This window comes from Maylandia zebra, linkage group LG1 (assembly GCF_041146795.1).
Source record: "Maylandia zebra isolate NMK-2024a linkage group LG1, Mzebra_GT3a, whole genome shotgun sequence".
NCBI lineage: Eukaryota > Metazoa > Chordata > Actinopteri > Cichliformes > Cichlidae > Maylandia > Maylandia zebra.
In genome coordinates, this window is record NC_135167.1 from 16,595,809 (window position 1) to 16,622,533 (window position 26,725).

The 26,725-nt window shown below is 40.9% G+C and overlaps 2 protein-coding genes across 3 annotated transcripts; both read left to right on the forward strand.

Annotated features, from left to right (window-relative positions):
• The first annotated feature begins 1,660 nt into the window (after positions 1 to 1,660).
• On the forward strand, positions 1,661 to 14,619 carry qser1 (glutamine and serine rich 1). Of its 2 annotated transcripts, XM_004539425.3 has the most exons (13): positions 1,661 to 2,246; positions 4,468 to 4,577; positions 4,703 to 4,840; positions 6,177 to 9,488; positions 9,832 to 10,154; positions 10,380 to 10,496; positions 10,573 to 10,706; positions 10,787 to 10,965; positions 11,081 to 11,218; positions 11,325 to 11,422; positions 12,805 to 12,951; positions 13,124 to 13,219; positions 13,395 to 14,619. In XM_004539425.3, exons 1-13 carry the CDS (start codon positions 2,137 to 2,139, stop codon positions 13,533 to 13,535), a joined length of 5,043 nt encoding a protein of 1,680 aa, XP_004539482.3. In that variant the 5' UTR covers positions 1,661 to 2,136; the 3' UTR covers positions 13,536 to 14,619. The 2 variants fall into 2 exon arrangements, with proteins under 2 accessions (XP_004539482.3, XP_004539483.3); XM_004539426.3 differs by lacking the exon at positions 4,703 to 4,840.
• Positions 14,620 to 19,474: 4,855 nt separating this feature from the next.
• On the forward strand, positions 19,475 to 26,562 carry depdc7a (DEP domain containing 7, paralog a). The gene is made up of 9 exons (XM_004539424.5): positions 19,475 to 19,654; positions 21,818 to 22,280; positions 23,898 to 24,004; positions 24,125 to 24,317; positions 24,806 to 25,026; positions 25,153 to 25,295; positions 25,373 to 25,498; positions 25,619 to 25,697; positions 25,811 to 26,562. Exons 2-9 carry the CDS (start codon positions 21,826 to 21,828, stop codon positions 26,032 to 26,034), a joined length of 1,548 nt encoding a protein of 515 aa, XP_004539481.1. The 5' UTR covers positions 19,475 to 19,654; positions 21,818 to 21,825; the 3' UTR covers positions 26,035 to 26,562.
• The last annotated feature ends 163 nt before the right edge of the window (positions 26,563 to 26,725 follow it).

The window sequence follows — 26,725 nt, forward strand, 5'->3', positions numbered from 1 at the left end:
ATGGCTGTTATACCAAGTTGCCTTGCAGTAGATGTTAGGAGCTATTTTATGTGTTCCTGTTTCAGTGGATATATTTAGGGTGTAAATCAGTATTAAGAACAATGATGGATACGTCAGTATCATTTTTATTTTATTATCTATTGCTCAATATGGCTTTCTTTCCTTTATCAGCACACTGTTTATGCTGTTCCCAGGGTAATGGTAAATGGCCTGTATTTGTATAGCGCTTTACTAGTCCCTAAGGACCCCAAAGCGCTTTTACACAACCAGTCATCCACCCATTCACACACTGGTGATGGCAAGCTACATTGCCACAGCCACCCTGGGGCGCACTGACAGAGGCGAGGCTGCCAGACACTGGCGCCACCGGGCCCTCTGACTACCACCAGTAGGCAACGGGTGAAGTGTCTTGCCCAAGGACACAACGACCGAGACTGTCCAAGCCGGGGCTCGAACCGGCAACCTTCCGATTACAAAGCGAACTCCCAACTCTTGAGCCACGATCGCCCCTGTGTAGTCTCTCTGAATCTACACAGATCTGATTTGGGACATACAGGATTAATTCCTGTCACTAACATTAGTTACTTAAAAAGAAAAATAATTCAAAACTCCCCACCTTGGACATTTGTTGTAGTATGGCTTCAAAACGCTAGTATTCAGTATAGCACAGGATACTAACATAAAAAAATATTTGGTTATGTCTTATTTTACTTCATTTTTGCACATTCAGTGACTTACCAGTGTAATTTAGACAGCCATCCAAGGCAAATAATGAAGGATTTACAGCAGTTTTCGATTTTGGAGCGCCTTACATGTGTTCTGTTTCTAATACATGAGCAGATTGTTCAGTCAAAGAGGTTAATACAGCTTTTTCACTCTCTCACACTCACCAAACAAACATGCAGACATGAACAGCTGCAGCTTGACCTTGATGAGGCGATATCAGACGTATCTGTTATTGCTGGTGTTATATGTTGGTGTTGTGACTGCAACATCGTAATAATGTTCATCCAGGATCAACATAGCAAATGACCAGTAACATGTTTTGATGTTATAGCTTTGGAAGGGGAAGGAAAAGGGGGAGGGAAGGGGTGCCTTTGTTTATATAAAACTGTTTTCTGGAACAAATGGTTAGCATTTCAAGTACTTTGTTAATTTATGCAATATAACAAATGAATTATCAACCTAGCTTGACAGTATAAAAAAAAGTTAAATAGATTTAAATTAAAACTAAACCGCCTGCGAATGTATGACAAAACATTCAGCTGAAAATTACATTTCTGTTATATTTTTTTTTACATTATTTTTTATCTTTTATTTTATTTTATTTTATTTTATTTATAGTACCACCCATCTATTGACCAGACTATTTTGTGTATATTTGTACTTGTGAAGAACAAAATCAGATAAGAATAAAGACCACATCATGTAAATGATTGGGAGGCTAGATTTAACACTGATGATGGTCATGGATATTTTGTGGTTAGGGTAAATGAGGAAATGAACATAAGTTCAGCTAGCATTCTCTGAAGTAAAGAAAGCATAGCATTTTGTACATGCTGCTGCTGTTAAACAGAAGGTCAAAGCTCGGGTAGCCAGATGCTTGAACACTTGTTTTAGTTCAGGGAGAACAGAGTTCACAACTCGCTGTGGCAGACCGGTGGGATCACCCTTCATTCAAAGGCAGCGCCGCTGCACTGGTACCAGCTTTAGGGTTCGCCTGGTGGTCACGTGACTTTTTTCGCGTGGTGAAGCGAACCGTCGGTACAACATCTCGCTTCGATACATCTGCTCGTGAAGTCGATACCGTAGCTTGTCGGAGAAGTTTGCTTCTAGCGTGACACTGCAACTCATTTCTAATGTGAGAAGTTTCAGTTAGCCAGCTAGCTGCAGCCAAGCGTCAGTGCCTTAGAGAAGTCTCGTGGCAGACTAACTTTACGTGACGGGAGATGAACAAAAAAATAACGAAATCACCCGGTGATACTTTTTTCCACATGATAGCAGCTTGACGCTGTTTTTTTTCTGTGGACTGTAAATTGCATTGACGGGACTTGCCTCGGTCGGTGGGTCCCGGGCTGCTACGATGTGTGTCCGCTGCTCCACGAAGCTTTGCTGGGGAAGTGAATCTTTCACCGGATGATGGACAGGAACTACCCGAGCTCCAGCTTTGCGGACGCGCTGGCTCCACCAGCACAGACCGTAGCTTCGTGGGCCTATGACCGCGGCTCAGCTACTATCAAGCCAAGGTAAAAGATGAAGGAGAGGGCGGGTCACCTTCCGAAGGAAATTTCGGTGATGGAGGGCCTAGCTTTGCTTTTGGAGAAAAGTGCACAGGTCCTTGCGGTTGTCGGGAACACTGGGAGAAATGGTTAAATGTCACAGACGCTGACTTGTCAGTGGTTTCTTAGCCGTGCGTTACTTTTTTCCCACCTTGCTAATTTTTGCTAGCATATCGTGCTTTCAGCACGAGCACACACAGAGTCAGTGAACACAAACTACACAAGATAATTGCTTTATATCTCTACAATAAGGTGGTCATCTGGGTATCCTAAAGTAGCATTTAATCGTTGTGTTTTCTTCAACCACAGGTGCTCGTCAAAGGTAAAACAAGAGAGACAACTAGCAACCGAAGCTAGTTACTATATAACAGTTACAACACTTCGAATTAGTAATTTTCTTTGCTGTGGCGACATGTCTACATTTTTGTAAATCTGTGCTTTTGTTCTAGTAACGAAAGCTTGAGGTCCTTCGTTATATATAGTCCGTGTAACCACAGAACTTGCAAAAGCTGTTGAGGTCTTAGTTCGTGACTTATGACTGATGTGTTATAGTTTGTTCTAATTTGCTATAAAGAGGGGCCATCCTTCATGGCAACATTGTTTTATCTGGTACAAATAAGCTACATTGTTCTCACAAGCGGAACAAAAGTAACAGTCTTCGTAGAACAGATAAACAAAGAGTATAAATTAGCCTGTAAAAAAAAAAAAAAAAGACTGTCATGTGCTGGATGGCAAAAAATGTAATAATTATGAAAATCAAGTGGCTATGATAAATAATGAAGTAAATTATTGTGGCTGATCTCTGCTTCAGAAAATCTAAGATTACACCAGTTTGTCTTATTTTATGACCTAAATAAAATAAGATAGTGGCTGCTGATTAGCAGGGATGTTTCCATTCTGAAATCTAACTCATCAGAGTAACATGGTAATTAGCATGTTGTGTGTTGCACTTGTTGTTATTGATTCTAAAGTGTAAAAAGAAACTAGCAAAGATGAGTAGGGAAATAATCTGGTGTGTGCAACTGTTGAAAGGAACAGATGAGGGAAGAGGCCTTCCTTAGCTTGCTTCATCCACCAGTATTTACCTTTAAGGCAGCACTTTAGCTCAAGCCAAACTGCATCTGATTAGCTGGAGAGCAAAAATGTCATACGTCAGATTTTAAATAAACATCCCCCCAAAAAAGATGGATAAAAGTTACTTGACCAGTCTATTTATTGATGACTTTTCACACCATTTTTACATCCAAATGTTCACACCATCCAAATGTTTACAAGATATAAATGCCTTACTCGCTTAGCCAAAATGGTTGCTAAAGAATGAAGTGCCTCATGTTATACAGCAAAATGTCAAATGACATTCCTAAGCAAACAAATTTTGACAAATCAGTGTCCTGTATTGTTATATAATTGTTGTTAGCATTTGCGGTGGTCTCTCGGACTAGCGTTTTTCCATAACAGACAAATAGCCACGAGAACCCTTGAAACAATAATACATTCATCCAAGAAATCTTTTGGACGGTTTTACCACACTGGTGATTGGTATTGTTTACTCTACATGACACATACACAACTTGGGTTGCTATGTTTTGTTATAACTATAATACAGAGAGCTGCAGTTTTCTTCCTGTGCAGAGAAAGTGAGTCTACTGAATTTGTCGACAATAAACTGACAAAACTTTACAGACTGATTACTTGATCTTGCTTGCTGTGCATGAAGAGCAATTCACAGTTACTTTAGAAATATTCATACATCTTCACTTTTTGCATAGTTAAGATGGTGAAGAGCTGTGTATAAATCAGACTATGAGTATAACAGTTTCAGTGTTTCCTTGAGCACAGCCATCCCAATCATTTCTAAAAGGAATATATATCAGGATATTTTTGACTGTTGTCTCTTATGCTAGCCTGATTAGCCAGTCGAGTAAACCTTGATCAAGGAGATACATTTAGCAATTTTATTGCAGCCATCTTGGCAGCACTCCATCAGTCACAGCATGTCATAACTTTGTCAGTGTTTAATGTTAATTTGTGAATAAGAGTGGCAACTTTATTATAAGTGTTTCAAGAAGAAAAAACTATAAATGCTTATTTTAATCCACTGTATATACTCATATTTGACTTGGTTGTGCACTGCTGTTTGTAGAGATGATAGTTCTAATGAATCCCCTACATTTGTTTGTATATGCAGCCCCAGTTACGGTGCAACATACCTTGATGCCGAGCTCCTCCAGCGGCAAAGCTACACTACGACACACCAGCTTCCCACGTACACTACATCACATATTCCTGTTGCAACAGGTGAGTTATGGCATTATAATGAAATATTGTTTTAAAGTGACCAGTTTTACCAGGTAATATGTATTCATGCAGAAATTTTTGGTTTAAGCACAGACGCATCTTTCTCTTCCTCTTTTGAATGTCAGGAGCACTAGAGTCAAACAGTAGTACTCCAGAGACCTCAATCATGAGCTTCCTTTCAGCCATGGAGTCGAGAAGCCTTCAGGCTGGTCCTGTTAGTGCCTCATTGCTTTCTCCTTATAGACCCCCATCATGGCCTGCTGGTGAGAACACATCAATCTTTCAATCTTAGTTATATTATTTAAAGAAGAAATCATTAAGTATAGAGAGAATGTAACACGCCATACTCTGAAAACCATGCCCACGAGATTGGGGAAAAATTTAGACCCTAAAGTGTGCAACCAAATGTTGGAACGGTGAAAAAACTACTCTTACTAGCTAAATATATTTGGTTTCACTATGTGTAGGGATTGTTTTAGCAACCTTAGCTGTTAGAAACTGAACGTTGTCTATATTTGTAAGCTGCTGTAATCTGATAAGGCACATGCAAGTGCAGTAATATTACTCTTCGCTTTTAACTTATCCATGAAAAAACACATGCTGCATAGATAGCCATGCAGTGTCAGGATCTTTCCATTTTCCCATTACTCTTGCTCATAGTGCTTCAAGTCTTATTGACAGTATCCATTTTTGTCTTATAAAAAGCTCAGTTTCAAAGTTCTGTAGTTCTTCAGCTTATAAAAACTCAGTTCTGCATTCTTTGCCCTGTTGGTAGTGCATGCTACACAGCAGCTTTTAGGTGTTTTTCAGTTCAGTGCTAGCAGGTGAATCTCACAAGGAGGCCCTTGGATCTCACAAGGAGGCCCTTTTTGTGCAATGTAAAGTCAATAGAAACAATTGCACAATTTTCTTTTTCTCCAATTTGGGTGGGACCTAAATGCACTCTGTAAGCATCAATTTGTCACTATTTCACAAATTGCTTAGAAGCTTAGGACACAACTTGACTTTGCACCACCATCAATTCTGCTGGCTACATTGTTACATGTATACAAGTACTACAGATAGAGTATTGTAATGCTCTCTGATCTGCTTTGGTAGACAAATTGATATATGTGATGACACACTTTATAAATTACCTTTAGCATCTTTTTTTGTGAATCAAGAAAAACTTGCATGGATACAAAATATTTGTCCAGCTCTGTTTCTCAATTCTTCTCACTAATAGAGCAAACAATGTTTGTATGTATGTCTGTTCTTCACTTTTCTCCTGAGTGTATTGCTGAGGACCTGTGTAAGCGTTTGATGTTTATGGAAAGGTGATAACATTTTAATGCCTTCTTCCTGTTGCAATTCAACCACTGGCCACACTACATTACTGTTCTAGCACCCTGCCAGGTCTTTGTTAATATATGCTAGTAGAGACCTTGCACTGTGTACCTATGGTCCAAAGGCTGAGTATGATTAAAATGAAATATGTTGGGGGATGTTGGCATTTCAGATTTTGTATTACCTTTTGCACATGAATTTTGTTTATTATGAAAATATTGCATGTGTAAGATGCTTGTACTTATGTTCTGTGTGTGTGTGGTTTCCATGCAGGTGCCAACTCCTCGACCACAGAACTATATTTGACGGGTGCCCTGCCTTCTACAGCTACTTTCCCCTCTACACCTGCGCTTTCATCCTGTCAGCACACAGGTGCCTATCCTACCAGGAGTTATGCCACCAACCCTTCCCTGACTCTCCAGGATCCTGCCTTTAGCACTTCTACCAATGGCCTGTTTTCTCACCATGATCCCCTCCTGCATCTTAAGTCTAACCAGACTGTGCTTCCCACTGCCTTGGCCTTCAATCATCTTTCTGCCTCTGCTCTGGGCTCACCGCTCCCTGTACAGTCCTCCACTTACCGCTCAGCCCAAGAGTCTGCACCCCACCTCCTGCAGCCCCAGTTTAGCCTCTTACCTTCTACCCTATCTGCCACTCATAGTGCAAATCAGCCATTTGGGGCGACAGTTTTCTCAGGCTCTATTGAAAGAGCCCTTCAGCGTGAATGTAGTGTGATCAAACACCACCAGAGGCCTTCTAGTATCCATATAGCCTCAGAGCAGTTACCTAGTTCGGAGCAGTCCTTACAGGGATATTTCGGTTCAGGCAGCGAAGCGGATGTATCCTACCAGCAGGAACCATCCCATCAGCCCTCCGTGTCCTGCAACCCCTCCACAGGAGCAGATTCCTCTCAAGCAGTCAGTGGTTCCCTACAACCCAAAACAGATTGTACAACACAAGTATATTCATCCACTTCGCTGCAGAAGACGAATGAATGTTCTTCCAAACTAGCTCCACAGCCTGCAGGAAATGAAGAGATGCACTCTCAGAACCTGTCAGCGGGGTCTCCTGAGCGTTATTCCTCCCCTGGACTGAAGCAAAACTCTGTGATTATTAACCAAGAGGCAGTCCAGCTGTCTAGCCTAATTTCCAACACTTTATCTCAAACTTATATCACACCTCATACACAGTCACAAGCCTCCAATTCCACTTCCAACAAGCTCTCCTCCCTTTATGATACTCTCCCTTCACTCTCCAGCCAGTCTGACAATGTGGCATCCATTAGTCAGTCTCTTGTTTACTCATCTACTCCTGGGCTGAACCAAGAGCAGGGCATCCAGTATGGAGCCCAAGTACAGAGCTTGTGTCAAGGAAATCTGTCTGAGAGTTATCCCACATCCCACTCGCAGGGTGCCTCAAATGTGATTTATACTTCTCAATCACAGGTGCAGAATTCAGTGACCCAGTCTCAAAGCTTTATCACGGGAGAATCCCTTAACTCTTCTTTCCCACCCACATGTGCACAGAGCCTGCCCACATCATCTACAGTGGACTACACCCTCATGCAGGCCTCCGTGGGAGGCAAAACACACGACACTCTGTCCCACCAGCAGCACTCACAACCCAACACATATGTTTTGTCTGCACCTTTGCCTACCTACTCTTCAGCGGCTCAAGCCTTACAAAATAACATAACCTCCATACAGGACATAAAGCCAACATATGGCAAACAAAAACTTGAAGAGGTGCCTCTCCAAGGCCTCGAGGCTCTGCGGCAGGTCTCCGTGGAGGCCTCCATAACATGTAACAGTATAGTTTCCCATAACAATGTCATCTACGTTGTTTCAAAAATGGATGATCACCCTAAAGCACAGAGTGTTATTCGAAGCAGTTCACGTTCTGATGACCAGATTATGGGACTACGTCATGTAAATACAGTGCCGGTAAAGGATGAAAGAATGGGTTCTCTAAGCCAACAGCACATTCATTTAACTAGTGCCAATGGTCATGAAACTTCTAACACAAAAACTACAGACTCCACCATTGAATCCTCACATATACCCCTGTGCTCAGAGCCGCTCAAGCAGCATCCTCTCCAACTTGAATCTGCTGAGGCACAGCAACAGAATCAACAGAACCATAACCAGACTCAGGCTTTAGCAGCCCACACCCAGTTTATTGCTATTCCCAGTGCTCAGGTTCATCCTGAGACCAATCAAGTAATTTTGCTCCAGCAGCCAATTTTGAATAATAGTCAGAACACATCAAAGGTGATTCCAGTGCAAGCTATTCAATCGGGACAAGGCCTTGGCCCTGTTCATGTCCAGTATCTTCAGATGGACCGAGACCTGCTGGGTCCAAGTGTTACAGAAACCCAGAGTCAGCAGGGCACAGTAGTGTCTGAACCAAGCTCAGAATGTCCTACGTCTAAACATCACTACAGCCAGTTGACAAATCAGCAGTCAAGCGATGCCAAAAGCCACTTTGCTGTCAACTCTATTTGTTTCTCTGACTCTATTCTACTTCCAGATGACAGGAATATTTTGTCAAATGTTGATGACATCCTCGCTGCCACAGTAGCTGCCTGTGGCGTGTCACCACAGGACTTTGTCAAAGCTACATCCTCTGCTGAGGCTGATATGGCAGTGATGGCAAGTCCTATTGATTCCAAAGGTCACTTCCAGACTGTTGATTTAAGACACATGTCACCTAGTTTCTCTTCAGCACAACAGCCAATTATCACTAACACTATCTCCCAAACCATCACCATGACATTAAACGGACCACAGATGACAACAGACTGTCAGGGTGGATCTGGTACCCACAACAACAATAATGAGCTTCATGCTAATGGAGACATAAGGTGCTCTGACAATAACTATCACTCAGCTGGGCAGGTATACGACTCCTCAGGTCCCCAGAATAGAATTCAAGGGAATGCAAAGTGTATTAAAACTGATGATGGACTCATGGAAAGTCCAAATGGTGAGGACTTTACCAAAAAGAAGGCTCGCTCTAAGTCATTGACTAAAACAGGCAGTCACAAAGAGGATGGTGGACTGGCCGGACCAGCCAAACGTAGTGGGCAGACCAAGCGGCAAAACTCGAGGGGTAGTGATGTGAGCTCACCATCTGCGGCACACGGTTTATATGATGGTTGTCCACAGCAGGAGAGAATCAGGCAAAAGATTCGTGAGGTGGAAGAGAAACAACCAGAAGTCAAAACTGGCTTTATTGGCTCCTTCCTAGACTTTATCAAGTCTGGGCCCAAACAGCAATATTCTCCAAGTCCAACACGAACAATTAATCGCCCTAGAAAGGCTTGTACCTCATCCAAACAGTGTACTATGCCAGCTTTGCCCCCAAAACTGCCAACTTTGCCCACGCCCTTAATTCCCCAGGACAGTCCAGCAGTAAACTCCCAGCAGAAACGTCTTGATGAAGATCTACAGAAGAACTTGGAGACCCTGCCATCATTCAGCTCTGATGAAGAAGAGAACACTGGAAAGAACCAGGCTCTGAGGAACAGCATCAGCTCAGCTCTCTCAGCTCTGGATGAATCTTCAGATCGGAAAACTAGGACAGGTAATCACACTCTGTAGCATATGGTACATGCTCAGTAAATAAGTATGTGTGTAAATAAGTATAATAACCATGCCCAAAAATGCCAGGGTATTGATGCTAATGAAGCGATAGTAAAGAAAGAAACAACCAAATTAAACTGATGTTTAAAACCAGCAACTAGGTTAGTTGGATCCCATTTGTATTTTTTCCTGTATATTGTTATAGAAACCTGTAAAACATTGACATTCTGTAACAGTGTGTATCTCATGCTCGAGACAGAAGTATTGTTTGCCTAAATACAAGACAGTGAACATTGAACTTTATTCATTTTCCTTTTTCTGTCTGTGAATTTGTGCTTCTTCAGATAATCAATTTCAAGGTTTGATGTTGAAGCCAGAAGAGGTTCCCAGCATGCCCCACGCTGTCACCGACAGTGCGCCTCCCGTGACATCCTGTGTGCTGCAGGTACCCACTCCTGCACAGACAACAAACGCAGCCTCAGGAAAGACTGTTTTTGCAGCAACAGAGGAGTCCAAAGAGACACCACCTGGCCAGTTGGCTATGCCTTTAAAGAGTGTAGCCATGGCAGGACTCACTGATGAGGAGCTGTCGGACAGCGGAGGAGAAGGAATGTATCGTGAGAGAGACGAGTTTGTTGTCAGGAATGAGGATATCGAAAACCTAAAGGTACGGGAAGTGAAATGAATGCTTGTAACACTTGATATGGGCAAAATTGAAAGTGTAGCACAGGTCAAAATGTTTATAATATAACACTAGCATTTCAAAAGTAAGCCTTGATGCAATGCAGTGTAACTTAATTTAATTCCTCTTCAATTGTAAGTGATAGACTTAAAAAAAACTGCTTCCACATACTGAAGCCTATTCTGCATTGTGCTGTGTTTCTCTGTTTAGGTGACAATGAAAGCAGGCAGTGAGCCTCCAGCCATCTGGAAGGTACAGAAGGCTCTGCTGCAGAAGTTTGTGCCTGAGCTGAGGGATGGAAAGAGAGTCTTCTCAGCTACAAACAGTGTAAGTAGACTATGCATATATAGTTTGATTATACAAATTAGTTTTGTCAACTAACACTTTCTTCTTGTCCGTTTAGTATCTTGGGTACTTTGGTGATGCCAAGACAATGTACCAGAGGGTGTATGTGAAATTTTTGGATACAGTTAACAAAAGGGAATATGTACGAGTTTGTAGTCAGAAGCCACGCTGCAAACCCATGAACTCACTAAGGTAAGTGTAGACTACTGGCTCCTATAATTCATAATAGATTTTTCTGAGTTATCTCAGCTTTTTTTTTTTTTGTCACACAGGGGTTTTCAGGTGAAAACTTTGCTGGGCTTGACAGCCACTCCTACAGTTTTCCAAAACCAAAAGCCCAGACCCAAACAACTTAAGCCAAGAGCAGAGCCTCCACCAAAAAAGAGGAGGAAATGGAAGGAGGAGTTTTCACCCACTGGATCATCTGCAGAAGAAGGAGGCGAAGAGGATGGTAAAGAACAAGTTTAAGTTTTTAAGGAACTCTAGTTTGTTGTCTAGATTTTGTCACACTCTCACTGCCCTTCGATGCCTCCTGTGTGTTTTATCTCTCTCCCGTACACACTCAGAGTTAAACCCTCCGCTACCGTTTGCTTCCCGATTACTCAACACACGAACCATGAAAGAGACATTCAGGAGCTTCGTGGAACTGCTTATCAGTATTGCCTTAGATGAAGATGTAATGACAGCACTTGAAAGGGCAAATGGTGAGCAAGATACTTTTTGGACATTGTTCTTAGTTAGATTGGCTTAACGGTTTAGGATCCCACACATCATTGCTTGCTGACTTTTCTTTTGTCTCATCCATTTCAGATGAATTGCTGCTGCCACATATGAAAAGAGTGGATGGAATGATCACTGACAACAGAAAACGTTTACTTCACAAACTACACATAGAGCAGGTGTTGAAGGTGAGTGTGGAAATGAAGCTGCACATAAATGTAGATTTGTGTTGTCTTGATGCATGCGCAAGGTAAGGAAATCCCCCAAAATATCCAGAAGAACAGAATACATTTCTTTTAGGGTCGATTTGTGTTCTAGTCCCATGGGCGCTGAAAATGGTGGATGTGTACCGTATCATGCAAAGGTCGCGAGCCACCCCTCATTTCATCACAGTCCAGCCCTGGTGCCTAACCATTTTTAGAGGAATGTTTCTTTTGTTTGTTGAAGACATGTAACACTGCCCTATGAATCATTCAAGGATATACCTAACTCAAGGGAGGAACCGGTGTTGTATCTGCACATAACAGACAACAAAGAACTAGTTTTAATTTGTGTCTTCAGGCACCTTGGTACTGGCTGACTATCCAAAAAAAGATACATTTATACATTAAGAAAAGGAAAAACAAATCCAGCAAAGTCCTGACACAGAAGAGATACATCTGACTCATCAAAACAACAGTTTAACAGTGTCTGTAGTAAGGGTGTCAAATATAAGGCCTGGGAGCCAAATTTGGACCTGCAAAGATCCAAATTCAGCCAGTTGGTTGACTTTGGAAAATGTGAATGAGGGCATAATTCTTTGTCATTTTACAGCTTTTCTTACCCATAAAGCTCTCCTTCATGGCCATTCACAGTACACCAAAGTAATTCAATTTTAGAATTCTGTCATTTCCCACATTAGGGTTAGCTGAGTCATGCTGTCAGATTTCTTTCATTTACTACAGTAGCATTTCTTTACCATGTAGGGAAAACTGAGACATCATGTTGAAATTGCACTTTTTTGTCTTTATATTAAGACATCTCATTGATTAAATGCATATTTAAACTTTTTACATTGACAGAAATTGGAATTTCACCAGTCTGGCCCACATAAGATCTAAAGTGGGCTGTTTGTGGCCTGCAATATAAAATGAGTTTGACCTCCCAGGTCGACAGCCATCTATAAAACATGGTGGAGGCACTGTCATGATTTCGGACAGCATTTCAGCAAGTGGTCGTGGTGATCTTTTAAAGGTTTTTGGAATTATGAACACAGAAAAGTAGCATTAGTTTTTGATCCACCATATAATTGTATGATGTGTAACATCTTCATGTTTTCAGTATGACAATGATCCCAGTCAGTCATCAGTTGGTAGCCAATGAGCATGTTGACTCATTAGTTTCACTGTCGGAAACCCTCCTCTGGCTTCACTTCTGGTTTCGCATGAGTAAGATAGTAATGGCAAAATGCAAATGTTTTACTTCAAAAGTTTTGAATATGCGTTCTAGATCTACTTTCATTGCAATAGGAAAATAAGCATTAAAGGATCTTTACTGCACTGTGTGAACCTAAGTAACTTGTGTTCTTTAGGCAGCACTAGACAGCTTCCCAGAGATCTCAGTGGTGACTGAACTGAAGAAGGATGGGGAAACACCAGCCTTCAAAGTACGTCTCAGTGGACGTGCCTACAACAAGAAAACTATGAAACCCCAGAAGAGCCCCAACACTATGCCTCAGGTAATTGTACTTCTAATGTCTGTCCATAAGAGGGCGCAGGTTCACCGTTTGTTAATCTTTAGGTTTGCTGAGCACTGAAGCGACTACCTCCTGCTCTCATGCTGTTTGACTAATATAAAAAAAGAAATATACTAATTATTCAAATTTTTTTAATTATGTTTCCCTCTTTTAGGAGTATACAGTAGACCAGCAGAAAACTCAGTGGTTTTCTCTATACCATTCTTTGCAGCATTACAAGTACCACACATACCTCATGTGTAAGGATGAGGTAAGACAATGTGTCTAGTTTCTACTGAATGCATAAAGCTGTTTTGTTTAGTTTTAGATTTTTTTGTGAGTTCTGTAAATATTATTTTGCAGATTTAACGTCACTTGCTTACTTCCACATGGAATTTATTTGAATTAATTGTATTTTATGCTCTGTTTGTGGTGTTGTCCTTCAGATTGCATCTCTGCGGGTGCAGGCAGGGGACCTGGGGCAAGAGGAGACTGTGCAGAAGTGTCTGCAAAACGGGGCTTGGGTAGAGGGGCTCTTTGATCGCTTTGGAGAGCTAATCAATCAAGTGCAGCAGGCCTGCAGATGAAAGCCTTTAACATGCTTGGTTTTAAAAAAAAGTCCAACTTTTGAAAACCAGAAAATGCCTCCAGCTCAAAATGTGACCGAGAAGGATGGAGTGAGTCTCTTCTTCAAGCGCAGGGTGTTTCGGATCAACTGATTTGCCTGTTAAAGACTGTTGGGAGACTGTGGAGTAAAAGTGGCACGAGTGCAACAGTGAGACACACAGTGTTTATCACTGCATCCCAGCAGAAACCTGGAACTTCATCAACAGAGGACAAGAACTTTGTTCTTGGGAGCATTTTGGAAGGCTCCCACCTAGTACTTCTCCTAGTCTTTGTAGGTTTTTATAGTTAAAAGCCCACTTTTATGGGCTTTTCCATAGATTTATATTCTTTTTAATTTTTTTCTTTTTTAAGTTAAATGCCAGATCATGACCAGATTGTATGCACAATATAGAAGGCAATCAGCACAGGAAGTAGAACACAGCAAATACACAAGCAGAGCAAGCCTTTGTCAATCTTTTAAGTAAGCTCACATGCAAAGTTGATCTGTTGTTTTGTTTAAAAAAAGAACTATACATTATATATAACTATAGTTATATACTGTTTGCAAAACATCACATTTGTAATACGGTGCCAGCTTATATATGTATAATGTACATTTTGTAAAAAAAAAAAAAAAAAAAAAAGGAGAAAAAAAATAGCAGGACGTTGGAACAGCAGCAAATCTCTCTTTAGCGGCTACATAGTGCGTCTATACTATAGTTTAACATTTGTGTTTCAAGCCAACCATTTGCTTATAGGAAACATCTTTGATTGGAATCAATGCAGTTCCAGTACTGCTTTTTATTAATCTTTTTATTAATCTCAGACATTGTTACCTTGGCTTATCTATGGGTAAATGAATGCAAATGAATTGCTTTACAGACATAGCCTACATTTTATGATAAAAGTATATATTTTCACAGAAGAAAATGGTTATTTCTAAGACACGTTTTGATTATCTTTTCACAGTTTTCCAGAATTTACTCTAAGTCATTTATTTTATTCTGTCAAAAATAATCTTGTTCTTAAAAGATGCAGTTTGTAAATAAAACACTGCATGTATTAGGTATGTGTTTTTCTAGGATATTTTTTTGCCAGGAACTCCGTGAGATTTTTTTCTGGAATCCCATTTTTCAGAGCAATTATTTCTAAAAAAAAAAAAAAAAAAAAAAAACAGGGTGTGAGGTGCATATATAAACACTGCCTTTATTTTGGAATCTGGATTTTCTTGGGTGAATACCTTCTGAGACTGATTACAATCTGAATCAATGAATTTTCATAGAATCCCTACAGACACGTCACATAATGCCACCATTGCATTTGGTCATAGTTTGGGAAGATTGCAGCAGGACTAACTAGGCATGTGACACCTTTTTATCTGTTTTTGCACAATCACCAAACCACATGGGGACTTTTCTGCAGTGTTGCCGTAATATTATAGAATAACCAAATACGATTTTTTTCTTTTTTGACTAATGTTTGATCAAAGTCGATATAAGGAGATTGTGTTTCATTATCAACTGTAACCTTTTTAGAACATAGATGTACTGTTTTCAGTTTTATTTGTAACTTTGCTATAACAGGGGCCAAGTGCTACATTTAACATATTTGAAATGTTAATCAGACAGAAGAGCCCAGCAGAAAAAGTTACAACAGTCTTGCTGCAACCAAATAGTCTGTATGGATTTTTCAGCGTAGCCAGTCACAGTTTGCTTCTCAGCTTCCTGAGGGGTCTGGTTATGTTAGATTTCTCTTGCTTGTTGGAAGTGTGCTGTTAATATTGGCTCACATCTTCCATGAGGACACAACGAAGTGAGAAACTTGCCATGTTGCTCGCCCACAGTGCTCTCGTGACCTGAACTTTTCACATATTTATGGGTGGCTGACTTTGTGTCGTCTGAAAGAGTCTCTGGGCTGTTGAATAAAATATGACTGTCCAGCCAGACCAGTCACAATGCAAAAAAATGACTGGCAATCCCCAAAAAACAAAAGTGTCTCTGTACTTCACTGACTGCACTGTGAGGAAAGCCACTGTCCTCTGTCCTTTGGAGTTGGAGAGGCTCGGGGGTGGAGGACAACTAGTCAGGCAAGCGTTTGGGATTCCATTACGGGCACAACGGGTAGGGAGAGATACTGAGCGTCTGCTCTCCAGATGAAAAGCATATGAATTTTAATGCACTGCATTGTTCCATATGTGGGAGACAGACTGGAGGCACCCCCGAGGCAGCATGAGAATGTGAGAAGGGCACAGAAACGAGATGGCTGTGTGCTGCGTAAGGCTGCATATCACTGACAGTCTTGAGGTTAGAAATAAATGTCTCTTCGTGAAACCTGATGCACTGAGTGTCGATGATGATCTAGTTTAAAATCAGACCTGTCGTGTGTACACGTGCAGGGTGAAAAGTAGTTATCTGTTGCAAGTAGAGTTACCAATTTGTATTTGCTGCAGCTGGAGTCTTCTACTGACAAAGTCAAGATCTGTATTTGGGCGTTTGTTAGCAATTAGCAAAAAATACAACTACGTTTTTATTTACGGTCAGTCTTGAAATATTTGTTCTTTACTTAAGGTTTTCCACTTTTGCTGCTGTAGTTTATGCTGGGTTTTACTCAACTGCAGCACTTCAAAAGTTGTCTAACACTTACATACCATTGTGAGACGTTTACATACATTCACGGGCATTAATACTATGGTAATTTGAGGCTTTTAATCATTTTTGAACTGTTCTTTTTCTAGAGTGGAATGATTGTACAGCCTACATTTTTAATGAGTTTGAAGGATTTTCTCTAATCCACACAGGGTCAAAAGTAAAGATACAGGCTCAAATAAATACATACAAGCCCAATGATATTTAGTTAAATACCACTTAGAAAGTTGCACCTCGCCTAGACCTTCCAAGGTGTTTTACAGGTTGCCATCAACAAGCGTTTGGCGTAAATCTGCCTCGATAATCTGACCAGAGTTCATCTTTATTGGTCGGTCTCCCGGCACAGACGTGGCTTTAAAGCATAGTCCCTAAATTTTCAATAAAGTTGAGGCCAGGGCTTTGAGAAGGCCATTCCAGAAGCTTAATGTTAGCCTGCTCTATAAACCAGTTTTGATGTCTAAGTTCCAACCATCTTGCCGTTGACTTGAGGTGAATTTCAAGACTTTTGGAGTAGTTCTTCATTATTCTTTATTGTACCAGTGCCAATTGTAGCAAACCAGCTCCAGACCATGGTGCTACCACCACCATGCTTGATCGATGGTGCAGTGTTTGTAGGTTTGAAAGCTTAATGTTTCCTCCTCCAAACATACTTCTTGTCATTGTGACCTAAAGGCTTAATCTTTGTCTCAACTGACCATAAAATGTTTCTTCAGAAGGGATTTAACTTGTCCACGTGCATGGCTGTAAATTTCATCTTGGAATCTGCAGTTGTTTAGTCATTCTAAGAGACCTTCCCAACTTGTGTAAATCTAATATTCTCCTATTATAGAATACAGTTCAAGGTTAAATATTAATCCAGCACTATCTTCTTCTTGTTGTTCTGGAACAAGTTTGGCTTGTTTGGAAGAGTTGCCAGGAGAAAGCCCCTTTTTGTTTAAAAAGTACGTGGCCACACAGCTTAGGTTTGCAAGTTGTATCTGAACAAACCACAAGAGCTCTGTCATACTGTTCTTTGAACAGATGAGACAAAGTGGAGATGTTTGGTGAAAATGTCCAGTGCCACGCCCGGCGAAAACCAAACATGGCATACCAACACAAATACAAAGTGCTGTAGAGTCGAATGTGAACACATCTGTCCCAGAACTAAAGTTTGCTGAAACTGGGTCATGCAACAGGACAATGATCCCAAGCACAGTAGCAAATCTACAACACAATGGCTGAAAATGTAATGAATCAAGCAGCTGCAATGGTCTGGTCAAAGAAAAGACATCAAACTGATTCAAAGGCTGTGATGGGATCTTGAGGAAGCTGTGAATAAACAAACCTCAATGAACTGAAGGAACATCGTAAAGAAGAGTGGGGTCAAATTACTCCCGAGATGAGGCACTGATAAAATTGTACAGAAAACAATTAAAGTTATTTCTGCTGAATGTGGTTCAGCAAGCTACTGAATCGTGGGCTGTACTTAGTTTTTCAGAGAACTGTAGTCGTCTTATTTGAATTAATTTTATTGGAGAAAATTCCTAGGGGATATTTTTGTTATCATCTTACCTGCATGACTGATAAGTGTGAAGGTGAAGGAGAGGGAAATATACAGGAGCTTCCAGGTAATTGGCGAATAACAGAAATGTAAATATTGCTTTGACCTTGCGGGTTAGAATTACTAATGGTGTTAACAAGGGTGCTTTCTCTGTGTCCGTCAGCCATCAGTGCTGGCATAAAACAGGTTTTACTGTTCAGCGCACTCTCAGCACTCTTGTAAACTGTCGTCAGTTTACAAAATACCAGCATATTTGACCGCTATGCATGGGTGAAACCAATTTCACCTGAATGAAAGTATATGTGCTCTTCATATGTAGATGTGTGATCACTGTATAAATCCACAATGGGAGACATGCTTTGCTAACGCACATAATGCTCGATATTATACATTCCAAACCCGAGGTACAACAAGTGTTACCAACCAGTTTGGCACTACAGGCATCCCTGGTTTTGTTTTCTTATGAGCCAAGAATGTGAGGCAGGTATTTCGAGACTAAGCGTCATGGGTATTTTGTCAGAAAGACACAAGACGTGCACAAAACCCCCCCGGATATAACAAAAGCTGAGGCAGAGACTTGGTGTCAAGCCTGTAAAACATTGAATGTGAAAGTAAACAAGAAAACCAAAATGCATGTGTAAAGCAGCTCAGGTGGATGCATGAATAGGGGGTTCAAACCACATCTGTCTATCTGCGCTTGATTAGAAGAAATGTAGGATCTATTGTGGGCACAGACTGGTCTCTGCTCATACCTGCTGATGAATAGCAGCGTTTTTCAAAATAAAAGATACGTAGAGCCCAGATGACACTGATCGAACCGGTTTGCCTCGGTTGCATACCTCACTTGTTGCACCATACTTGTCTCTTGTGTTGATAATAATAGCTCTCTGCCTTTCAGTCTCCTTTCCTGCAAGTAATCGACATTTTGTCTAGAAAAGAACAAAGGCATCAGTTTAGAGTGTAGATTCTGAGTTCACAAAAATCTCTTCCTGCTACAGCTCATATGTGTTTGCTCTTGGGTGTGTAAGTATTTGTTTTTGAGATATTTAAGCTCGGTATATTCAACAGTACGGTGTTCACATGACCCCAAACGAGGTGGAATAGGCAGGTTTGCTTTTGACACTTGAGGGTCCCTACAGTCCAACTTGTGGTGTCTACTGTTTTAGCAGTACATGGGAAAGGTCTGTCTCTGTCTCTCTCTCTCTGTCTCTCTCTCCCTCTCCCTCCCTCCACCCCCCCCCCCCCCCCCCCCCCCCCCCCAAAAAAAAATGTCCTTATTCTTAAATTAGAACTTTATCCTGAAAAAATGTTTAATATCTTCCCATCTTCCTGGGAACAGTTATATCTGCAGGTTTTTAATCAGGCCAGATTTACTTCCTCTGTATGCTTTTAGGGTGTGACCTAGTAAGTAAAAGGTTATGTGAAAGCTTCCTAGATGCTGGAGCATTACTTGAAAATGAAAGGCATTTACTGTAACTCCAGATTGCACCAGTCAGGGAGGTTTTTTTATAAGCACCTTTGCAGATCACACTGCATCCTATTATAATGACCAAATGATAAAATAATTAAAGCTAACGCCGATAGTGAAACCTTGTTTGATTGTAACAGTGGTAGTAATCGCTTGCCTTCCATTTATTTAGTTTCAGTTGGTGGAGATAAGCGTAAAAACAATGTAAGATGCAAAATAAGGTACTTAATGAGCCTTTGTTAAACTTCAGGGAAACAGTGAGAGCCTCGTTATCACGCTGGGAAGGCGGTGATTGGGTCATGAATAATGTATCGGGGTGGGAGGAGACAGTTTCGGCGTTGACTTTAGTTTAGTTGCGAGCGTCACGGTGTGTATTGAAGACCGGGACATGGTCTGAATGGCTTTCTTTACAGTCACTGGAGGAAGTTTTCGTTCATCGAACACCAGGTAAGATCGATTTAACCACTTCACGGACTTCACCAAGCCAGATGTTACTTTTTTTGTGCGTGTGGTAAATATATTGTTGCAATCTGAGGAGTTTCCTTACTTAGGTTTGTAATCTGCGTTATCGACATGTGTCTTTTAATCCCAATTTAATGTCGATTTCATGGATTTTACGCACTCCGTGCGTCTGGAGCAGGAAAGAAATCAGAAAGCTTGATTCAGTGAAGTCGTTGTGAAAAATGACAAACCACGGTTAATCTTTACAGAAAGTATACTTTTAAAAGGAGGATGACCTTCATGAATTCCAGCCTATTTTTATGCTCTGTTAACTCTTCAGAGAATGAGTTAATAACTGATAGGTCGCAACTTTTTTGGGACAGTTTGACATTTGCTGAGTGTAGCAGCAGGTGGGGCAGTGTTTATGTTAAAAACAGCGGGTAGAAAAGGGTATTTTGTGTGGACGTGGGCCAGCGTCTACGATGTGGATTCCAATCCATAGGGGCCAAAAAGCCAAACGGGGTTCAGCCATAGCGTGTTCATGTTGTGCCCTGAAGCTTGATCAGTTAATCTTACTAGTCACAACATGTTGGACGAATGAAGGAATCTGCCACAGGCTATTAAGAACCTGCTGTTTTAGGTCTGATGGTGCTGCACTGCTTCTCATCTTAGGCCTCTTTTTAAGCATTGGTCCTCTTTCTTGTTTAAAAAAAAAAAAATCTAAATCTAAAAAATCTAAATCTTTTCCCTTTACTGCAGTAGGAACACCTGTATGAGCCAGCATTCTCACGAGGGAATGATCACAGTGCTGAATGCTCCCTGTGCGATTATTTACCCCACTGATGTGTACAAACAGAAGTGCACTATTATCCTGAGCTGAAATGCAGACCTGACACTCCTTGCATTCTCCCTTTTTATATTATTATTATTATTATTATTATTATTATTATATAGAGAGGACAATAGTCATAGGGAAGGTGACTGGGGTCAACTATGCAAACAGGGCTCAAATCTCAACCTGGCGCAAGCAACAAGAGGTGACAGAGCACAGCCTGTTCCCAGGATTGCTTTGACCCATATCTGACCTCCCCACTTTTTTCTTTTCTTTTTAACGAGCATTAATAGAAATTGATCAAATCCGAATTTACTGTGGTAATCCCGCTAATCCAGGGACCCCTGAAGGGATTCTCCAGATGGTCTTGCTGCAACTCCTAAATCAAGGATTTCATTGTGATAATGCAGCTCTTTCCTTTTGCTAATTACGCTTAACAAAAAGCATGGTAAATCTTTAAAAAAAAAAAAAAGTCTTTCATTGGGAGTTTACATTAATTTTTGACTGTCGTGTGCATAGTATGGATTTAAATCTTTTCTCAGTGTCTTAAAGTAATGAAATAAACATTTCAAATCAGTGCCTCATCGCCCTGTTATGTTCCTATTATGCATACAAACCTTTGCAAGGTGTTCTTCCTTGAACAGCTGCAGCCCCAGTTGTTCTTTCCCGATATGTAAATCTGCACTGAGGACAATTTCTTCTCTCCCAGAGGAAGAAGTGGTTTGACGTAGCTGTATGTCATTAGGCAACAGATCACCGAGATTAGCGGGCACACACTTCTCTGTGTTCTCAATGAGCTGTTGTATCTTTAAAAAGAGTGGGAGAACATCTGCTTGCCGCTGTATTGTTCCCAAGTGCTTTTCACATTCCAGTTTTACAGATAGGTCAGTAATCATTTTTGTCATGTTGTGCTATCATAACATGGAGTCTGGCTGTTGCTGTCAGTTCCTGATTTATGGCACCTGGCCTCAGCGAGCCTCTCTCCAATTCACTCCTAACATTTGCTCAGCAGGCTTTAAATGTTTCCTGTTGTGAGATGAAAGCCACACCAACATCTCAACAAGGCTAGCTCTGCTTTCTTTCACCAGTCTGGCCTGTGGTGGATGACACAGTTTTTTTTTGTTTTTCTTTCCAAAGACAAAAATACGAAAGACCCAACAATCAAGCACAGAACAGGAAAGAAGATTTGTTGACAAACTGCACGATCAATTGTTGAAGATGTGGTAGTAGTTAGTAGAACATGGGTTAGGCTATCTGGAGTGAAAGGAAAACTCACAATATCATCATTAATCATTAGTCACAGCTTTCTAACACTTTCTCTTGACTCCTTCCATCAGAACGAGGCATGGCTGGGAAGCCTTTCCGAGCCACCTACATCTGGACCAGCATCATTTCGAATCTGCATACTCGCGTGGAGGTCAAGCGTCGGCGTCACAACCTGAAGTCTTACCATGACTGTTTCTTGGGTTCAGAGGCAGTGGATGTGGTGCTGGCACACATCACCCTCAACCGTTTTTTTGGAGATGAAGCAGTAGCCCGCTATAAAGCTGTCAAACTTTGTCAGGCGCTCATGGACTCAAGGGTATTTGAGCCGGTGGGAATTAAAGTATTTGGGAAGGAAAAGAAGAAAACTACATTTGAGGACAGCAGTTTCAGTTTATACAGGTTCCTGAGTCCAGAAAACAACTCGTCTTCTACGCTGACTGGCACCAATTCCCTTTCCACTAATACCATTGAGAGTGGCTATGACTCACCGAGCATTGAAAGAAACACAAAGGGCTATAGTCCTCTACGGGAAAGGTACAGACATAAAGTAACTATTTTAGATGTAATCTGTGATTTGCTTAGCTCTCATTCCTTTAAGGTAATTGTTAAATCCAGTTTAGCTTCAGATAGTAAGATTTCTAAAAACTGGTTTGGCATGAACAAAAGGTTTTAGAGTCAGAACATTCAGTCATGCATTGATTTCACAAATTTTCAGTTTCAGTTGATAATTTTCAGTTAATGCTTTTTCCCAAATCTAGTATTTTATAAATAATGATTAGGTAGATATAAATCATACTGATTTATCTCCCAAGTATTTGATTTGTTTTCAAATTGAGGGTTTGGACTGGAATGGTACTAACATGGTGCTTTTCTGCTCTTATTTGAGCACTCAAAGCGCTTTCCTACTGCAAGCCTTATTCACCTATATTCATATAAGCACCTTGTTCTATCCCTAAGCAGTTTTGACATAACAGTCACGCACTCACACTTTGATCGATGTATTGGGAGCAACTGTCCAAGGATACTTTGACATGTCAGACCCTAAACCATCAAGCTCTCAGTCAGTAGCCAACCTGCTTTACCTCCTGTGCCACATCCATCCATCGTGATTGTCTGAATACTGAAAATAAAGCTGAGCACAAAAACAGAAAATGGGTGGAATGATTTGCAGGCTAGTATAGATCAAGTTACGACCATCATCAATCAAGGTGTTATGTTAATATGTGAGACCTCTTTTATAACACTAACTTCTTGGGTGACCTCCCAATTGTGACACACTTTTGAAACACAAAATTGTACATTTTATTGTTTAATTTTTTTAAGCTTTATTTATCCAGTTAAATCACTGACATCAAGAATCTCTTTTACATGGGATATCTGGCCAAGATGAATGCACCACTAATGTATCAAAACAAACATCAGATTAAATTAACGATATAAAGACTTGCTCACATAAAACACTTGCACACATTCGTAAACTGTAAGGATTTCGATCAAACTTCTTCTTCTTGGCTTCATCTCATCTGCCTCGGCTTGAAAGCATATAAACAAATATCGTGGTGAGCATCTAAACTTTAAAATTTCCTTTACCTTGATGCTGGAGAGTTCAGAGTTTTACAGAGGCTGTTAGGATAGCAAAGGTTGGCAGAATGCATTAAGCATACGGGCTAACACATGGCCTCAGCACTTTGTGTTTACACTCTTTTGATCTCTTTAAAATCTGATCTTGTTGTGGGAGGGACAGACATGGGCAGACAGCAGGTCTGATGGCTGTAATGAGAGATGAAAGATTCAAAGGAACCATATGCTGTTTTAGTGTTTGGACAAGGCTTTTGTTATTTGCAGCATGGGTTAAGTCAGTCTTAATAGGTATAATTTAAACAAACAGGGAAAACAGTGGCTTTTGTTTAATGGAAATCCTGTTTGTCCTATTTAATTTCAGTCAGAAATAGCTCATTTGCAAAACACTTATTTGCAAAATAAGCATTTTTAAAAATGAAATATGCACAATCAAAACAGCAGCAAACTGTGATTGAATCAGACATACTCCATAAAACATTTGTTTACTGATGCCACTTCTCTTCCTGTAATATGTCTGTTTATTTTGCCTCCTCTGTTTTGACTGATTGCTGCTATTACGCAACTCTGCAGGAAAGAAGCGCAAACAACAGACAAATCACTTGAGGACGTGCTGGGAAACCTCAACCTCAGCTCGACGATTACCCCTCAGATGATCAACCTCGGCCTCTCGCAAGAGCGTAAGTTGCTTTCTGTCTTTGATGAGCGTGACATAAAACAGGCGTCGTGTTTTCATGCTGAACATGACTCAGCATTCTCGACGTGTCTGTGTATTTGTGACTTGTATGGTGTTTTCACAGTTGTAGATGAAGTGTGGCACCAGCAGGCAGTGTTCAGACTGTTGCAGTTAATAGAGCTCCCCCTGTTGGAGAGTTTGTTAGAGGGCAAGGAGACATCGAGGCGTGCCCTACATGGCATGGACAGCGACCCGGACCTGTTGTATACATCAAGCTACCTAGACAGAGAGGTTCTGAAGGCCTTCAGTGAGGCTCAGTAAGTCCACTCATTTTTTCTTCTTCTTCGTTTTATAAACGTTGATCAATTCACATGAGTGTTTCTGGTGACCTTTGTTAGACTTTAAGACCTTCACGCCACGCCTCACCAGATTAGCTGGTCTGCTGATACTCATTTTCTGCTGCTCTGCCGACGTAGAATGTGTATAGAATGGCACAGCATGTCTATTTGCACTTGTCCTGCTCTTTAACTTAAAGAAAAGCGCTCACCAATTGACCACTGCTTTTTTTTATTTGGTAGTAAAATTATGTGGAGGTGTAGAGATAAGAGTCATCGTAATAATGGTTATTCATTGGAACTGTGTAGTGTCCCTGCATTTACATGTAGTAGTTATATGCACACCACAAAACTGCAAAACCTCAGTTTGACTTCAGACTGCCTTGAACTTTGTTTATTAATTCTAATAATAAAGGCCAAATTTCAAATTCACATATAAATATTAAATCATAATACTTTCCTCTCTTCAGGGCTGATGAGTGGATGTCAGGAGCAGTGGACTGTCTGGAGTTTCTGCCTGATGACCTGGTGGTGGAGATCAGCCGAGGTCTGGCCGCCTGTGGAGACGACCTGATCCGGTGTAAAAGACTACTGTATCAAGTCCTGACTAAGCACTACGGACACACACAACAGCCACCTCTGCTTAGCAACCAAATTTTCGATATCCACTGCGGCATTTCTGAACTACTCGGTATGAGAAGGCTCTGTCAGATCTTTTGTACAGATACAAGTTTACAGTGATAGATGTGAATCAGATTTTAGGTTTATGTAACTGCATCCCTGCCTTTTTAATGCAAATTTTGTGCTTTATCGACAGTGAACGGGAAGCGAGAGCAAGCTGTGGAAGCGCTCCAGCTGAGCCTGAAGCTGCAGGACTCTCGCAGCAGGGAGGAGCTGCGTCGGCTCCTGAGATTCATGTCTGTTGCAGCCAAACCGGAGGAGGTCAAACTGCACAAAGAGGTCAGCGCTAAGGGTGTATCTTGTGGAAGTCTGTACATTTTTGCTGGCTTTTTACTAACCCTACATAATTCTCCTAGATTGAGAACCGAATGGCAGTGAAAAGGTCTTTCTCACGTGCCATCGTCTACAGCAGAAGACTCGCCAAAGGAAAGGTGGACTTGATGGTTCTGTTCATGATGGATAACCACTGTGATCTGTTCAAAGTGAGTGTTCCCAGTGTTGTAGGAGGGATGTTATCTTATGTCCTTTACAGCCGCTACAAACAAGTAACAGCATATTTGTTTGTAGGAGAAGTTATAATATTTTGCTGTCTCTCCCACCAGATTCCTGTCTCACTGCACAAGATGGTTAGTGACAGAATAACGAATATTGTGAAAGGGAAGGATCCAGATATGTTGACAGGTTTGCAGATTTTTACCCCTCACAGGCATCATTGCGTACATTCAGATATTTAACTGTTAACTGGGGGCATAAAGAGGAATTAATTTTTGGTTTTCTGTCTCTCTTTACTCCAGGATCAGCGTACTCAACAAGAGTAAGCACTGAGGTGTATTCACAAAACGCACGAAAAACCACTAAAGAGGAGCTCGTGTCTTTATTGCGGACAGTCCACGAGAGCCCTACGCTCTCTGATAAAGAAAAGAGACGGCTGCTTGGACAGTTTTATAAAGGCCATCCGGAGATATTCGTTCAGTACTTTGGAAATAAATTGTCCAGTATCAACATGTTGTTACAATAATATTTATTAATTTAAAAAGACCATATACTATAAGGTAAAGAAGAAAAAAGCCAATGCAATCCAGATGATGTGAAAACATCCATGTCAGCGAGTGGATTTTATTTAGACTACTGAACGCAAATGTGAATTTTAATAATCTTAATTATTTAAGGAACTTGACATTTTCTTTTGGTGCAGGACGCTAACATGAAGTTTTAAATGAAACTGTTACTTTCCGAGAAAGACAAAAAGAACCAAGTGTTCTTTAGTGATTCCCCCCCCCCCCCTTTTCTCACTGCAAACCATCTTGATGGCTTGATGTTTTGTAGGCAGAAAAGGGCAAATCTGCTTGCCAGATTTTTATTTTTTAAAGATGTAAATGTTCCGTGTGTTTGTGCAATAGAAACAGTGTTACCAGTCAAAATGTTCTCAATGCGATGTACAGTATAGCTTTGTGTAAGTAACCCTCAAACGGAAATTTGAAACTGGAAATTTGAAAGTCTGATGTTGAACTGTAGTAAACAATAAGACGCATTCATGAGCATCAACCCTCTGGGTTTTTGTTTGTCGCATCACATCAACAAAACAGATGTTTGTGCTTTTTTTTTTTTCTTTTGTAACTGAAAACCTTAGCTCCATTTTAGTGGCAGCTTCAATGCCTTTTAAGTAAGGTTCAATAAAACCCTCTGCACGAGACAAGGAAATTGCTTCC

Coding starts and splice junctions, on each gene's coding strand:
- qser1 (XM_004539425.3), top strand. CDS start 2,137: ATGATGGACAGGAACTACCCGAGCTCCAGCTTTGCGGACGCGCTGGCT. Junction 2,247..4,467: donor TCAGCTACTATCAAGCCAAG/GTAAAAGATGAA, acceptor TTGTATATGCAG/CCCCAGTTACGGTGCAACAT. Junction 13,220..13,394: donor ACCTCATGTGTAAGGATGAG/GTAAGACAATGT, acceptor GTTGTCCTTCAG/ATTGCATCTCTGCGGGTGCA.
- depdc7a (XM_004539424.5), top strand. CDS start 21,826: ATGGCTGGGAAGCCTTTCCGAGCCACCTACATCTGGACCAGCATCATT. Junction 22,281..23,897: donor TATAGTCCTCTACGGGAAAG/GTACAGACATAA, acceptor GCAACTCTGCAG/GAAAGAAGCGCAAACAACAG. Junction 24,318..24,805: donor AAGGCCTTCAGTGAGGCTCA/GTAAGTCCACTC, acceptor TCCTCTCTTCAG/GGCTGATGAGTGGATGTCAG.